Source organism: Hemitrygon akajei, chromosome 3 (genome assembly GCF_048418815.1).
Source record: "Hemitrygon akajei chromosome 3, sHemAka1.3, whole genome shotgun sequence".
Lineage (NCBI taxonomy): Eukaryota > Metazoa > Chordata > Chondrichthyes > Myliobatiformes > Dasyatidae > Hemitrygon > Hemitrygon akajei.
In genome coordinates, this window is record NC_133126.1 from 62,974,769 (window position 1) to 62,993,227 (window position 18,459).

Sequence of the window (18,459 nt, forward strand, 5' to 3'; positions counted from 1 at the left end):
CCCTCAAATTCATTTATAATTCAGGTCCTCAAGTTCTTGTAATCTCCTTGTGAATTTTCTCTGTACTCTTTCAATCTTGCTAATATCTTTCCTTCACACAATACCCCAAATTAGGCCTCACTAATGTCTCATACAACTTCAACATGACATCCCAACTCCTGTACTCAATACTTGGGACTTATGAAGGCCAATGTGCTGAAAGCTCTCTTAATGACTCTCCATCTGTGATACCGCTTTCAACGAATTACGATCTGTATTGCCAGATCACTCTGTTCTATCACACTCCACTGTGCCCTACTGCTCACCATGTAAATCCCACCCTGATTCATCCCTTACCCCATCCCTGACATATTTAGTTCGTTTTTTTCTCTCTCTCTGCCCATCACTCTGCCTGTTCTCCATCTCCCTCTGGTACTCCGCTCCCCCTTTCTTTCTCCCTAGGCCTCCTGTCCCATGATCCTTTCCCTTCTCCAGCTCTGTATCACTTTTGCCAATCACCTTTCCAGCCCTTAGCTTCATCCCACCCCCTCCGGTCTTCTCCTATCACTTCGCATTTCCCCCTCCCCCTCCTACGTTAAAATCTCTTAGTATCTTTCCTTTCAGTTAGTCCTGACGAAGGGTCTCGGCCCAAAACGTTGACAGCACTTCTCCCTTTTAAATGCTGCCTGGCCTGCTGTGTTCCACCAGCATTTTGTGTGTGTTGTTTGAATTTCAAGCATCTGCAGATTTCCTCATGTTTAAACTTCACACTTGTCTGCATTAAATTCCATCGCCATTTTCAGCCCATTTTCCCAGCTGTTCCAGATCCTGCAGCAAGCTTTATATCTTTCCTCACAGTTCACTATGCCCCCAATCTTGGTGTCATCTGTATATTGCTGATCCAATATTCCATATTATCATCCAGATTATTGATATAAATGACAAATAACAATGGACCCAGCACCAATCGCTATGGTACACCACAATCCTTCAGACAGAGTGGAAACCATCTTCTACCACTCTCTGACTTCTGCAAAACCCCAATATCTAATCCAATTTACTATCTGATCCTGAATGCCAAGTGACTGAACCTTCTTGACCAACCTCCCATGTGGGACCTTGTCAGAGGCTTTGCTAAAGTCCATGTAGACAATCCACTGCCTTTCCTTGATCAACTTTCCTGGTAACTTTCTCAAAAAACTCTATGAGATTGACTAGATATGACCTACCATGCACAAAGCTGTGTTGACTATCCCTAATCAGTTCTCGTCTATATCAAAATGCTTATATATCCAGTCCTTTAGAATACCTTCCAATAACTTACTCATTACTGATGTCAGGCCCACTGGTCTATAATTTCCTGGCTTATTCTTAGAGCCTTTCTTAAACAAATGAATAATATTAGTTATCTTCCAATCATCTGGCACCTCACCTGTGGCTAAGGACATTTTAAATACTTCTGCTGGGCCCCTACAATTTATGCACTAACCTCCCACAAGGTGCAGGGGAACACCTTGTCAGGCCCTGGGGAGTTATCCATCCTAATTTGCCTCAAAGCGAGGACCTCCACCTCTGTACTCTGTAGACGGTCCATGAACTCACTGCTCTTTTGCTTCACTTCTATAAACTCAGTGTCCATCTCCTAAGTGAATACAGATACAAACAACCCATTTAAGATCTCCCCCATCTCTTTCAGCTCCATGAATAGATGACCACTCTGATCTTTAAGGAGGCTAATTTTGTCCCTTGCTATCCTTTTGCCTTTAATATATCTGTAGAAACCCTTGGGATTCTCTTCCACCTTGTCTACTAACACAACCTCATGCCTTCTTTAGCGCTCCTTAAGTGTCCTTGAACATTTCTTATACTCCTCAAATACCTCCTTTGTTCCTTGTTGCCTATACCTGCTATGTACTTCCTTCTTCTCCTTAACCAGGGCCTCAATATCTCTCAAAAACAAAGGTCCCTTAAACCTGTTATCCTTGCCTTCTATTCTGACAGGAACATATGAACTCTGTACTCTCAACATTTCACTTTTGAAGACCTACCACTTATCAAGTACACCATTGCCAGAAAACAACTTGTCCTAATCCACACTTGCCAGATTCTTTCTGATACATCAAAATTAACCTTTTACAAAATTTGCAATCCCAACCCAAGGATCCGTCCTATCCTTCTCCATAATTATCTTGAAGCTAATGGCATTATGATCTGTAGATTCAAAGTGTTCCCTTATACACACTTATGTCACTGTGACCTCTGATACAAAATCTCTGTTAGGAAACAGGTATCTCCTTCCTTCCTTCCCATAATATCTTGGAGTTGATCACAGCTGGCCTTGGGAATTCATCAAACTTTGGTATTCCATACTGTCTGTAAACAACTCCCCTCCCCTAGTACTAAAATGTTCCAAACTATCAATACAACCTTCCCCAAAGTTAATATATTCCATGTTCTTCCCCATGCTGAATATACATGAGGTACTTATTTAGAACCTCACTCATATCCTTTGGCTCCACATGCAGCAAAACTGATACTGTAGTTAATAGTGAGGAAGAAAGTTTTAGGTTACAATAAGGTATCAATGGACTGGTTAGATGAGGGAGTGTACAGAATGGTAAATGGCATTCTCTCCAAAGTGTAAGGCAATGCATTCTGGGTTGTTTAACAATAGAAGAAAGTTAAAATTAAAGTGTAGGTTGTGGAGTAGTGTAGTGATGGAAGGATAATGAAATACATATTTCATAAATCTCTTAAGGTAGCAAAACATTACCCCCACTCTGAGCATACTGTGGTTGCATTGTTTACCATGTGAAATGCATTGTAGCAACACATTGAGTTCGTAATGACATTCCCAAATCTACAACCTCTGTGATCAACAAAAACACCATCAGTAAGCTCTACTCAAAAATTCACAACATCCCGACATTAAAATACATCACTATTCCTTCATCATTGGCTCAAAATCCTAAAACATCAATGCTTACAGCTATAAACATTTACTTCCTAGATTTCAGAGTTCAAAAAGAGGGCTCACATCTACATTGTCAAGGGCAATTAGTTCTAGATAATTGATGCTGGTTTTGCCTTCTCTTCAAACTATAAATGAATAAAATAAGAACTGTGCATGAACTCTGTTGGCATTTGAGCCAGCTCTTTTTGGTAATCTTGGAATTCTGAATTTTCTTTGCCCCCAAAACTGACACCCATTTGTCAAAATTAACCAAAGGAAACCAGGAGATGAATGTTCAGTGACCAAACCATTAGCCTCAGTAGCAGTTCAATTTCTAACCTTTTATTTCCTAACTAAGATTTGAATAAATAAAATGAAAAATTCATTGGTAAACTCTAAAATTCTCTCCCTCAGTTTATGATGGAATAACAGATTAACATCTTGTGAACAAATAATTTAAAAAATCATGGTGGTTAGCAGTTCAAATTAATTAACAATAGTTCAATGTGTGTTTGCATAAATTTACTGTTTTTCAACTGTTTCCAAATATCTCTCATTCATGGAAATGGTGAAAAAGGTCTTTTTTGATAGTGCCTGCTATGGAAGCACCAATGTCCTTGAACGGAAAAAACTTGCAAAGCGTAATAGATTGAGCTTAGTCCATCATGCATAAAGCCCTTCCCATCACTGTGCACATTTACAGGGGGCGTTGTTGGAGGAAAGCAGCATTCATTGTCAGAGACCCCCCCCCCCCCCCACCACTATTCAGGCCATGCTCTCCTCCCATTGCTGCCATCAGGAAGGAGGTACAGAAGCCTCAAGACCCACACCACCAGGTTCAGGAACAGTTATTACTCCTCAACTATCAGCCCCATGAACCAGAAAGGATAACAACGCTCAACTTCCCACACTTCAACACTGAACGTTTCTTCAACATATGGACTCACTTTCAAGGACTCTTCATCTCATGTTCTCAATAAACAGTACATTGCTTATTTATTTATTATTTTGCTTGTGTTTTTTTGTTTCTTTATATTTGCTATAAATTCCCACAAGCAGATTAACCTCAGGATTGTATATGGTGACATATATGTACTTCGATGATAAATTTAATTTGAACTTTGAACTTTATTGTAGCAGCTGTCAGGTGGTCATCCAGGCAGTCTTTGCGTGAACCTGAAGCTGGTTATGGCTCATGGTCAGCTTGGCTTTGCAAAACTATCCCAGTGATAATGCTCCAAAGTTGTCAAGATCATGGATGCAAAAGGGTGGTATGAGCTTAGGGCCAGCACCAAGGACTCTGTAAGATGATGGCTGTGTTCAGTACAATTTCTTTTAACTCTGTAGTGTGTCTGCTTTAAGAGGAACCTAACAAATAAGGAAATAAAAAATGTTCCAGTGAAAAGTACATATATTGTGGATATTGTTGTATCTCTCATCCACTTCCACAGTATTCCCATTGTCTGGTTCATGGAAACCATGATTCTTGATTGATTATAAAAGATTATAAAACTGCCATTTTGGGCTAGCTGTATATGTGGCAAGGTGGTCTGAATGTTGCAGTTGTAGGTATTATAAGTAGTGTACAGTTCCACATGCTTAGAAGCATTCTAGTACTGCATGCAGGAGAGTGTTGAGTTACTTCTTAAGAACAATGTCTTATGAAGCTCCTGCAAGCTTTTCTAGATGTTAACAATCTCCTGGCATCTTTGTACAGTAAATATACCTTTACTTCATCCTCAGGTGTGAAGAGAACACAGTTAACTGGGTGTACATAACCTCACTCAGAAGCTTCTCTTTCTGCCATTTTCTCCCTGCATCTGCATGATTTCACAATGTTTACACTAATTTGCCAAGCTGCATTAATGTAAATAGCATGGGTGAATCCTGCAGCACAGAATCAACACAACTCTTCAGGAACAAGTGTTATTTTTGCAAGTATTTATGCACAAGATTTTTTTTTAGAAGTTAAAAGCTGCTAACAAATTTTTTTTTAAACTAAGTATAATTTATTACATTGGTGTATTTGTGCTGTAAAACGCAAGCATTATTTTTTTATTCATGTGGATTTTTCCCTAGAGATCAAGGATATCAGACAATCCATCATCTTTGTGTTGCTGAACCTAGTCACCTATTGCCCATTGATTTACAACATGCTTCAAGGCTTTATTTTACTCCAAGCAGACTAGGACATGGTAGTAGTAAACTTCCAGAGTTCGTGCAGCAAGTGGAATCAGATATTTGTTCAGATGATGACTTTTCTTCCCTGGAGCAACAGAAGATAGCAAGGTAACCACAATTATTATATTTGGTTTTAAATTCAACGGTTTTGAAAATTCACTCTGGATACTCTTTGGCTTCAGCATAGAGATATATAATTATAAACTGCAGGATCAGCTTCTGAATGTTACATTTTTCAGGGTACAGATCAAAGTTATCCACTGACAAGCATGACCAGATTCCCATTTTAGAACTCCGATATATCAAAGAAACTGTAAAGTTGGGAGAGAAGAATGTGAGGATACTTCCATTCCTTTATTGCTCTTTCTACTTATTCTGATAGCTTTCTTTTCTTAAAAAAAAGGAAGGCACAATCTGAATCTTGAGCCCTTAACAGTGCCAATGAAACTCATTATCAAGAGTTGAATCTGATCTGACTACATATTGAAACAGCACACACAAAATGCTGGTGGAACACAGCAGGCCAGGCAGCATCTATGAGGAGAAGCACTGTCGATGTTGCCATGTTGTTGTAGCCGTGGGCACCCGCATGGGTCCCAGTTATGCCTGCCTTTTTGTTGACTTTGTGGAACAGTCCATGTTCCAAGTCTATACGGGTGTCCGTCCCCCTCTTTTCCTTCGCTACATCGACAACTGCATTGGCGCTGCCTCCTGCATACATGCTGAGCTCGTTGACTTCATTAACTTTGCCTCCAACTTTCACCCTGCCCTCAAATTTACCCGGTCCATTTCCGACACCTCCCTCCCCTTTCTTGATCTTTGTCTCCATCTCTGGAGATGGCTTATCTACTGATATCTACTATAAGCCTACAGACTCTCACAGCTACCTGGACTATTCCTCTTCCCACCCTGTCTCTTGCAAAAATGCTATCCCCTTCTCCCAATTCCTCCATCTCCGCCACATCTGCTCTCAGGATGAGGCTTTCCAGGATGAAGGAGGTGTCTTCCTTTTTTAAACAAACGGGCTTCCTTTCTTTCACCATCAACTCTGCTTTCAAATGCATCTCTCCCATTTCCCACACATCTGCCCTCATCTCATCCGCCCGCCACCCCACTCAGGATAGGTTTCCTCTTGTCCTCACCTACCACCCCACCAGCCTTCAGGTCCAATGTATAATTCTCCGTAACTTCCGCCACCTCCAACGGGATCCCACTACCAAGCACATCTCTCCCTCCCCACCTCTTTCTTGCTTTCTGCAGGGATCGCTCCCTACACGACTCCCCTATCCACTTGTCCCCCTCAACCCTTCCCACCAATCTCCCTCCTGGCACTTGTAAACGAAACAAGTGCTACACCTGCCCTTACACTTCCTCCCTCACCACCATTCAGGGCCCCAGACAGTCCTTCCAGGTGAGGCGACACTTCACCTGTGAGTCGGCTGGTGTGGTATACTGCGTTCGGTGCTCCTGGTGTGGCCTTTTATATATTGGTGAGACCCGACGCAGACTGGGAGACCGTTTCACTGAACACCTACGCTCGGTCCGCCAGAGAAAGCAAGATCTCCCAGTGGCCACACATTTTAATTCCACGTCCCATTCCCATTCTGATATGTCTATCCATGGCCTTCTCTACTGTCAAGATGAAGCCACATTTAGGTTGGAGGAACAACACCTTATATACGGACTAGGTAGCCTCCAACCTGATAGCATGAACATTGACTTCTCTAACATCCGTTAATGCCCCTCCTCCCCTTCTTACCCCATCCCTGACATATTTAGTTGTTTGTTTTTTTTCTCTCTCTCTGCCCATCACTCTGCCTGTTCTCCATCTCCCTCTGGTGCTTCCCCCCCCCCCCCCACCCCCTTTCTTTCTCCTGAGGCCTCCTGTCCCATGAACCTTTCCCTTCTCCAGCTCTGTATCACTTTTGCCAATCACCTTTCCAGCTCTTAGCTTCATCCCACCCCCTCCAGTCTTCTCCTATCATTTCGCATTTCCCCCTCCCCCCACTACTTTCAAATCTCTTAGTACCTTTCCTTTCAGTTAGTCCTGACGAAGGGTCTCGGCCCGATACGTCGACAGTGCTTCTTCCTATAGATGCTGCCTGGCCTGCTGTGTTCCACCAGCATTTTGTGTGTGTTGTTTGAATTTCCAGCATCTGCAGATTTCCTCGTGACTATATATTGAGTCTCATTGAAGGGATAAGAACTTCCAGTAGACTTCTTGCTGAGCTCAGTCCTACGTCAGTAACCATGCTTGGTGGATGCTCTTGTGCAGATTTCACAGACACTGTTGAATCCCTAGTATGTGACTAGAGTTAGTCACATCTGGGTCCAAGCCTTTTTCTGGACCAATCTGACAAACCACTGCTTCATTAAATATTACAGCAGGACTATTTCTGTCTTTCCTTCAATTGTTTTGCTTTTCTTTCTGTACATTGGCTTCTATTGTGATGATAAATTAGAGCATAAATAATTTGTATATTGGAGAAATAACCTGTGAAGAATTCTATTTTCAATTCAAATTTTAGAAGTGAGTTATTATTAAGTTTACAACGATAGAGATAGGCATCAGATGGAACTGTAGAATTGTTGTTTACTTTTAAAAGGGATGGGGTCAGTCATGTTATATTACTGGATAAATGATGTAGAAAAATGGATAAATAAATTAGAGAATGTGAATTGAACCAAACTAGATCAGTTTGAAAAATTTAGGTCAATTTAAAAAGAAATTAAAAGCTGGCTAATGCAATTGGAGTAAAAAAACCAACTGATTATTACTTTGTCTGGCATATATATTATTCCAATCCCACACCAATTATAATTGGCTTTTAATTACCTTCTATAACGGCTGTACAGGATTACAGGAAATTCCAGTACAACTTCAATGCATCTGGTGATGTATGATACATGCCAGACTTGGCCAGATTCTGACAAAGAATCAGAAAAATAAACATTATTCCTGGTTTATGCTTGTATTCTCGATTTTGATCCCTTTATCATAGACTGAACTTTCAAGAATGAGGTTGGAATTTCATATCAAAGCAATATTGTTTTATTCAAGCTGGTAACTTTTATTGATTTGGCAACTGAATTATTAACAATCAGAAGATTAAAATTTGTTTCATTCCCTCTTTCTATTTGCCTGAACTATAAGTTTCTTCCTTGTCTGGAAGTTCTGAAGACTCCAGACTAAGGTAAAAATGTGTTTAGTATGCTACAGAAGTTTAGTGCTTTCTGGCTCAAACGTGAATAAAATGTAGGTACTGTGGGAAATTGATGGAATTTGTCTCTGAAAATTGTTCTGAGAGAATTTCCACTTCAGGGCTGTGTAATTTATAATTACACATATACCATTTGACGCCTTTCACTGCATGTTTTGATATACAGGTGTCCCCAGTTTTTCGAATGTTCGCTTTACAACAACTCGCTGTTATGAAAGACCTACATTAGTACCTGTTTTCACTAACCAAAGCGGATTTTCGCTTTTACGAGAAAAAGACGCCCGCTTTATACGTGTGTTTACCCCGAGAAAGACTACAATGACTGAAGCCTTGTGCGGGCAGTTGTGTGCGCATATGTGTACGTGCGTACGCATGTGCTTACATATGCATGTACGTACACATGCATGTATGTGCTGATTTTTTTCTCCAAATCAATTTTGGCTCGCTGTCTTTCCGATTTTGATAAGTGAAACTACACCGTACCTACAATATTTCTACTTTATATAGAATGTATATTTATCATATCATTCCTGCTTTTACTATATGTTAGTGTTATTTCAGGTTTTATGTGTTATTTGGTATGATTTGGTAGGTTATTTTTTGGGTCTGGGAACGCTTAAAAATTTTTCCCATATAAATTAATGGTAATTGCTTCTTCGCTTTACGACATTTCTGTTTACAAACGGTTTCATAGGAACGGTCTACCTTCAGATTGTGGGGGATACCTGTACATGTAACACATAAAGCTTTATTTTCCCATTTGTCATCACATTTTCTGTTCCTATTTTTAGCAAGGTTTGTATTATTCAGCTACTTAACCAGAGTGCTTCTTCAATGCAAATGTGGAACATCAACAAGTTCCTTGTAAATATCCAACTGTTACCTCATTGATCACATTCATCATTGACATAGTAATGAAAATGACAAGGCTGAAAAAATCTCCATCTATCTAACATAATTTTTTTTCTATTTTGAAGATGATATCTGCCCTCATTCTTTTTTCCAGTTTATTAGACCTTACATTTTTCAGACCTTACATTTTTCTGCATTGAAAATAATTCACTTATTTTAAGCTAATTCTGCAAATGTCTTAATTTCTTACTTTTTTAAATTCCTCCATATCGACAATTTTCTTTGAATGGAGTCATATGCTAATTTAGAAATTGTGTCCGTATCATTAACAAAATTTGAATACTATCATTCCAAGAATGGTTGTCATAAAATCCTATTTTTCATTTGCACGAAACAAACACATTTCCACTCTTGTTCATCATGATATATGGTTGTAATGCTCTGGAATTGAAACAATCATTTGGGATAAAATAGTTAAACCACTAAGGCAGTGTTTCCCAACCTTTTTTAGCCCAGCACCCCCCTAAAGCACTTTCATACTTGACAATGCCCCTCTTAGGCTCAATATACTTTCTGATGTTCCCATAGTGTAAAAACATGTCTACCATATGCTAACATGAGAAAAATGATTCTGCTTTAAATTTTTATTTGTCTTTATACACAGTACCTGTGTGCTGTACGGCAGCTTCGATATCAATGTGATCCTTGGGTTTGATGGTTTTTAGCAAGAGTTGAAATACAGAGAAGGCAGAGGACTGAATGTATATCTTGCATCAGTGGAAGATATCTGCAGTATACTGGACATTCAAGAGTGTAAGGGAAGTGAAGTACGTGCAGTGAAAATTACGACTGAGAAGGTGCTCAGGAAGCCTGATGCTCTGAGAGTTGATAAATCTCCTGGACCTGATGGAATGCACCCTTGGGTTCTGAAGGAAGTAGCTGGAGAGATTGCAGAGGCATCAACAATGATCTTTCAAGAATCAGTAGATTCTGGAATTGTACCGGATGACTGCAAAATTGCAACTGTTACTCTGCTATTTAAGAAGGGTGGGAGGCAGCAGAAAGGAAACTATAGACCTGTTAGCCTGACATCAGTGGTTGGGAAGTTGTTGGAATCGATTGTTAGGGATGAGATTATGGAGTACCTGGAGGCACATGACAAGATAGACCAAAGCCAGCGTGGTTTCCTGAAAGGAAAATCCTGCCTGACTAACCTACTGCAATCCTTTGAGTAAGTTACAAGCAGGGTAGACAAAGGAGATGTAGTAGATGTGGTGGAACTTGGATTTTCAGAAGGCCTTTAACAAGGTGCTGCACATGAGGCTGCTTAGCAAGATAACATCCCATGGAATTACAGGGGAGTTACATGGGTGGAGCATTGGCTGATTGGCAGAAAACAGAGAGTGAGAATAAAGGGATCCTATTCTGGCTGGTTGCCGGTCACCAGTGGAGATCCACAGGAGTTGGTGTTGGGACCACTGCTTTTTACAATGTATGGCAATGATTTGGACTAAGGGATTAATGGATTTGTGGCTAAATTTGCCAATGATACAAAGATAGGTGGAGGAGTGGGTAGTGTTGAGGAAACAGAGAGCCTGCAGAGAGACTTAGTTTAGGTGAATGGGCAATGAAGTGGCAAATGAAATACAATGTTGGAAAGTGTATGGTTACGCACTTTGGTGGAAGATATAAACAGGCAGACTTTTATTTAAATGGGAAGAGAATTCAAATTGCAGAGATGCAAAGACAGAGACAGAGAAGCAGTTTCAGCGACAGGCTGCTATCGATGCAATGCTCCTCAGACAGGATGAAGAGGTCAATACTCCCCAATGCCATTAGGCTTTACAATTCAACCGCCAGGAGTAAGATATGTTAAAGTGCCGGGGTTGATTGTATTTAATGTATTTAAGTAAACTACTTAAGAACTTTTTAAAAGCTATTATTAATGCTTTTGGAGAGAGTGATTCAGATGCATATCATATTTTTACTGAGTTAAGTATTGTATGTAATTAGTTTTGCTACAACAAGTGTATGGGACATTGGAAAAAATGTTGAATTTCCCCATGGGGATGAATAAAGTATCTATCTATCTATCTATCAAAGGGGCTTGGGAGGTCCTTGTGCACGATACCCTAAAGGTTAACCTCCAGGTTGAGTCTGTGGTGAAGAAGGCGAATGCAATGTTGGCATTCATTTCTAGAGGAAAAAAATATAAGAGCAAGGATATGATGTTGAGGCTCTATAAGGCACTCATGAGATCACACTTGGAGTATTGTGTGCAGTTTTGGGCTCCTCATTTTAGAAAGGATATACTGACATTGGAGAGGATTCAGAGAAGATTCACGAGAATGATTCCAGGAATGAAAGGGTTACCGTATGAGGAGCATCTGGCAGCTCTTGGGCTGTATTCCCTGGAGTCCTGGAGAATGAGGGTGGTGAGTGGGTGGAATGGGCTGCCAGCAATGGTGGTAGAGGTGGATATGATAGGGTCTTTTAAGAGACTTTTGGATAGGTACATGGAACTTAAAAAATAGAGGCCTATGGGTAAGCCTAGTAGTTTCTAAGGTCTTACAAATAAGAAACATAGGGCATTGCTGATCTGACAGAAATGGAATAAAACCATACTACAGGTATGTAAAATGCTCTGCAATTTCCATTTCTTAGCCAGATTAGAATTTAAGGCTTCACTGCCTTCAGACTCATAGAGATTGCATCATAAGTATTTATCCATCATTAACATGGCCAAATTAAAATTAAAAAAAATAACATAAACTGGGAATGCCTATTGAATGTTGATGATGGCAGCGAGTTGACACGGATAGAATGATGGTAGTGGCATGCAAAGGAATGGTGAGGCAAAGATGAAGACAATCATAACAGCAGAAATTACATTAACAAGGATTCAGATTGGAATCTGAAAGTTAGTTAGGATAGAGCTTTTTTTCGGCAAGCTGCCTTTAAACTATTCCAGTTAGCATGTTTGACTAATCATGTAAGGTCTTATAATTCCCAAAGATGGTTCTTGATCACACATGTGAAGCCAAGATTGCTTTGAACACTTCAAGAAGAATCCTTGGGTTCAGCAGGTTGACTGATTGGCTCTATTTCACCATTTGGTCCTGGTCAGTGCTGTATTGTTGCGCAACCTGTTTTCTGTAGATCTGTAGAGGAAGTTGAGAGGGTGTACTTGATTTACCAACAGTTAAATTACATGAACTCGTTCCATCCCACGAGTCTCAGAAACTGTTGGGCACCCTGGTTGCTAATTTCTTTCTTTCTTTTTAAATCTTTTTATTAATTTTTAAACAAACATAAATGAAACATGAATACAGAGAGTTTGAGAGTACATAGTTAATAGTTTAAATAAACATTCAAATAGATGATAATCAATATATAATAACCTCCCAAACTCATGGTAATTACGAACAAAAGAAGTAAAACAAACCCCAAAAAAAGAGGGAAAAAAACTAACCAACATGGGCCATTGCATTATGTCAAATATATACAGTAGTGCCAATAACTCCGAACCTCCATCCAAATAATTAAGGATAATAAAAGTGAAGTTTAGGAAAAGACAATTTAACTCATATGAAAATGTTGAATAAATGGTCTCCAAGTTTCTTCAAATTTAACTGAAGGATCAAAGACAACACTTCTAATTTTTTCTAAGCTCAAACAAGAGATAGTTTGAGAAAACCACTGAAATATAGTTGGAGGATTAATTTCTTTCCAATTCAATAGAATAGATCTTCTAGCCATTAATGTAACAAATGCAATCATCCATCGAGCTGAGGGGGATAAACGACTATTATTCGCCATTGGTAAACCGAAAATTGCAGTAATAGGATGCGGTTGGAAATTGATATTCAGAACTGTCGAAATAATACCAAAAATATCTTTCCAGTAATTTTGCAAACAAGGGCAAGACCAAAACATGTGGGTCAATGAAGCAACTTCAGAATGACATCTGTCGCAGGTTGGATTAACATAAGAATAAAATCGAGCAAGTTTATCCTTAGACATATGAGCTCTATGTACAACCTTAAATTGTATTAAGGCATGTTTAGCACAAATAGAAGAAGAATTGACTAATTGTAAAATTTTCTCCCACTGCTCGGTGGGTATAAGACAATGAAGTTCTTTTTCCCATTCCTTCTTAATTTTTTCTGATACTTCTGGCTGTATTTTCATGATCATATTATAAATGATGGCTACTAAACCCTTCTGACAAGGATTCAGAGCTAAAAAAAATTCCGTAATGTCCGATGGACATAATTTCGGAAAAGACTGTAACTCATTATTCAAAAAATTTCTAACTTGCAAATATCTAAAAAAATGAGTTTTAGGTAAATTATATTTATTAGATAGCTGTTCAAAGGACATAAAACTATTATCTAAAAATAGATCACGAAAACATGTTATACCTTTTGTTTTCCATAAAACAAAGGCTTGATCCATAAAAGAGGGCCGAAAAAGAAAGTTAGATATTATAGGGCTTGATAAGATAAATTTATTCAAGCCAAAAAATTTATGAAATTGAAACCATATTCGCAATGTATGTTTAACTATAGGATTAGTTATTTGTTTATTCAATTTAGATAAAGAAAAAGGAAGTGAAAATCCTAAAATTGAAAACAGTGAAAAGTCTTGTACAGATTTACATTCCAAATTTACCCATTGTGGGCAAGCTGCTATAGTCGATTCTTGTGTCCAAAATATTAAATATCATATATTAACTGCCCAATAGTAAAATCTCAGGTTTGGCAAAGCCAAACCACCCTCCTTCTTAGGCTTCTGTAAATATTTTTTGCTTAGTCTAGGATTTTTATTCTGCCACAGATAAGAAGATATTTTGGAGTCAATAATATCAAAAAAATATTTAGGAATAAAAATTGGTAATGCTTGAAATTAATATAAGAATTTGGGTAATACCATCATCTTAATAGCATTAATTCGACCAACTAATGACAAAGATAATGGAGACCACCTGGTAACAAGTTGCTTAATTTGGTCAATTAAAGGTAAAAAATTAACTTTAAATAAATCTTTGTTTTTTGGTAATTTTAATACCCAAATAAGTAAAATAATCTGTGACAACTTTAAATGGTAAATGTTTATAAATTGGAACTTGCATATTTAGTGAAAATAATTTGCTCTTATTAAAATTAAATTTGTAACCAGAAACGTTACTAAACTGAGCAAGCAAGGACGAAATAGCAGGAATAGATCTCTCAGGGTCGGATATGTATAGTAACAAATCATCAGCATATAATGATAACATACGTCCCTTCCCCATGAGTAATACCCAAAATATTAGGTGATTCACGAATGGCTATGGCTAAAGGTTCCAAAGCAATGTCAAATAGTAAAGGACTTAAAGGACAGCCTTGCCTTGTACCACGGAATAACTGAAAAAAGGAGATCTTTGATTATTGGTAAAGACTGAAGCCAAGGATTTATAGTATATTAATTTAATCCATGATATAAATTTTGAACTAAAATTAAAATGCTGCAATGTATTAAATAAATATGGCCATTCAACTCTATCAAATGCTTTTTCAGCATCTAAGGAAATGACGCATTCTGGTATTTTGGGTGAAGGAGTATAAATAATATTAATTAATTTTCTAATGTTAAAAGATGAGTAGTGGTTTTTAATAAATCCAGTCTGATCTTCAGAAATAATTTGAGGTAATATATTTTCTAATCTAGTGGCCAAAATTTTACTAAAAATCTTAAAATCCGTATTCAGCAAGGATATAGGCTGATAGGATGCACATTCAGTGGGGTCTATATCTTTTTTAAGAATTAAGGAAATAGAGGCTTCATAAAAAGATTGTGGCAATTTACCTATAGTTAACGCATCTTTTAAAATTTTACAAAGCCAAGCAGAGAGTATAGAGGAAAAGGATTTTAAAAATTCTACAGTATAACCATCCGGACCAGGAGCTTTACCGGAATTAATTGAAAAAGTAGCCTCTTTTATTTCAGTTTCCGTAATGGGTGCATCTAGGAATGCACTATCCTCTGTTGTTAATTTTGGGATATTCAATTTTCTTAAAAATTCATCTATTATAGAAGAATCATCAACAAATTCTGATTGATATAAAGAATTATAAAAATCTTGAAAGGCTTTATTTATCTCTTGATGGTCGATCGTCAGAGTGCCATCTCGTTTACGAATCCTAGTAATTTGTCGTTTAACTGAAGCAGTTTTCAATTGATTAGCCAATAATTTGCCAGACTTATCTCCATGTACATAAAACTGGGTTCTAGATTTAATTAACTGATTTCCAATCGAAGAGGATAATAACAAACTGCTCCATTTGAAGTTCAACTCTTTCTTTATAAAGTTCTTTGCTGGGGGTCACTGAATAAATCTTATCAATTGCTTTGATTTTATCAACCAATGTTAATATTTTAGAAATAGTTTGTTTCCTAACTCCAGCAGAGTATGAAATAATCTGTCCACGAATAAATGCTTTAAAAGTGTCCCATAAAATTCCACGAGAGATCTCTGCTGTAGAATTTGTTGAGAAAAACAAATCAATTTGTTGTTTAATAAAATTAAGAAAGTCTAAGTCCTGCAATAAAATAGAGTTGAACCTCCAAGATTTAGCATTAGTAGATGAGTCCATTGTCTTAATAGATAGCTTCAAAGGTGCATGGTCAGAAATGGTAATGGAGTCATATTTACAATCAATAACATCTGTAAGTAAACGGTGATCAATGAAAAAGTAATCAATTCTTGAATAATTATGACAAACATGAGAAAAGTATGAAAACTCTTTGTCATTGGGGTGTAAAAAATGCCAAATTTCGAAAATTCCAGAATCAATCATAAAGGAATTAATAAGAGAAGCTGATTTATTCGGAAGAGCTTGAGTGGGCTTAGATCTATCCATCGAAGGGTTTAAACAACAGTTAAAATCCCCACCCATTATCAACATGTACTGATTCAAATTAGGAAAGGATGTAAATAGACACTTAAAAAATTCAGGACAATCAGTGTTTGGAGCATAAACATTAACTAAAACAACTTTCTGATTAAAAAGTAGACCAGTAATAAGCAAAAATCTACCTTATGGGTCTGAAATTGTTTCATAGTGTATAAAGGAGGTTGAACAATCTATAAAAGTGGAAATGCCTCTTACTTTGGCTTGGGAATTCGAGTGATACTGTTGGCCTTTCCAAAACCTAAAAAAAACGTTGACTATCCACCTTCCTCACATGAGTCTCTTGTACAAAGATAATATTAGCATTCATTCTGTGGAATACTTTGAATTTTTTTTCCATTTGATCGGATGATTTAAACCATTAGTATTCCAAGAAACAAAATTAATAATCTTATCCATATTGCCAATATTTATTACAATTAACACATAAGGTTAAAAAAAAGATGAACTCATGAATCCGGAAGAGGGAAGTAAGTTCAAGGAGGAACTGGAAGTCATGACACTGCAACCATTTTTGTAGTTTTGAATCAGCCCATGAAGTAAAACTAAGCGTGAAGCAAGCAAAAAGAAAAATCCCCCTCCCTCCACCCTCAAAACCCCAGGAAAAAAAGCCAAAAAGAGGCAAGCAAGTGATCTAATACTAAATTTACCCCCATGTGTCAAGACGGCAACTGAAACAAAAAAGTTAAATAAAAGATACCAACCACCTCAGGTACTAACTCGTAACCTCGGAGAATGGCCTCCTTTACTTGGTCATAATTCCCTTCCCCTTCTGGGGGCAACGCGGCATATGCCCGCTGTGCTTTCCCTCGTAACACACTTTGTAACAACGCCACCCACTGCTCTCTGGGCCACTTCTGATTCACTGCCACCTTTTCAAAAAGCAAGAAATAACTATCAACATCCGTCTCCTCGAAGGGGGGGACCAACCTCAACGCCCGACTAACATCAAACCCCTCCTCTCTCTCTTGCCCTTGAGCTCTTCGCTCTTGCTTTTGCCTGTCCAGCTCCAATTCATGGCTCCTTTGTTTCTCTTTCTCTTCTGCTTCTGCTTCTAGCTGCTTTAGCTGGAGCTCATGACCCCGTTTCATCTCTAATTCCTTGAGTTTGAACACCTGCTCCCTTTCCTCAGCCTTTTCCTTTGCAGCTCGTTCCTCAGCCTTTTCCTTTGCAGCTGCTTCTAGCTGCTTTACTTGAAGCTCATGTTCCAACCTTACTTTCTCCAACTCTACCTGATCTGTCCCACTCGCTAATCTCTTTTCGGGGATATTTTCCAAATCCTCAGCTGCAAACACCTCCTTCCCAATGTAATACTGATTTATGACCCTTCGCACTTCCTGCTTTTTCATTGATGACCTCACCTCTGCGAGGTCTAACCCTTTTGCCAGATTTACCAAGTCTGATTTGGTAGCCGTGCCTAGCGCCTCTACAGTCGGGTTTCTCATAATTTCACCCACATCCATCTTTGCTGGTTTCCTGTCTGGCTACCTGCGTAACCAGATTTAAGTTTGGACTTACAGCCCGATTCACTGACCCTCCCCTTTGGTTTCAAATCCGGGACGAGCAACCCACTTGTTACGTTCCCCAGTAACCGGGTGACTTACCAGCAAAGATAGATAGGTCCGCTGAAGCCTGATGCTACTATTTTCAAATGTTTTTATTTATAAAGGGGCACAAACATATGGTTAATACAAAACATTCAGATCATATACGTCATCACAACTCAATCTAAAGCACAGGTATAGTAATAATCAATCAGAAATAAGCTCTATCGTTGTCTAGGGGTAATGTAGATATATATTGTTTGCTGGATATCTAAAAGTCTTTTGCGGTCACTGCAGTTCCACCAGCTGCCGTCATTGTGGTGTCGCGTTGGTGCACTTTTGTTAGAAAGAGAGAGATTGAATGAAACATTTACCCGACAGGTTTTCCAACCTGTAGGAGTTCGTCGGAAGTCTCGTTGGGGAATGGACTCTCATCTGTGGCCTCCCCTGTAGCTAGGCCGTTCTTCCGTGGTGAGGTCGCCAATCCCAGGCAAGGAAAAGACGCACACGAACCCCACCACCGGCTGTCGCTATCAAGACGCTGCCGCAGGATTTCTAGCGTGTCTTCTGGTGCATCTGTCGCCCCGCCTCGGCAGCCCACCTTTTATCTGGACTGGCAGGGTTGTAGATGTCCATCAGGGTGGGGGGGCGAGGCAATCCTTCCCCCATCACCCATCTCACATTGCCCTGAGAGTTTGCACGTAGGCCAGTTCCTTATCCCACAAAGGTGTTTCACAAGACAATGGCTATGTCCGAGGCTTTTGTCTTGTTGA

General features: G+C 38.8%; 1 protein-coding gene across 1 annotated transcript in view; it reads left to right on the forward strand.

Annotated features, from left to right (window-relative positions):
* The window catches only part of ttc6 (tetratricopeptide repeat domain 6), a 273,996-nt gene that overhangs the window by 66,146 nt on the left and 189,391 nt on the right, over positions 1 to 18,459 (forward strand). The window contains exon 6 of the mRNA XM_073038984.1: positions 5,012 to 5,221. Within this exon, the coding sequence (XP_072895085.1) occupies positions 5,012 to 5,221 (210 nt within the window). The remainder of the gene's footprint in view (positions 1 to 5,011; positions 5,222 to 18,459) is intronic.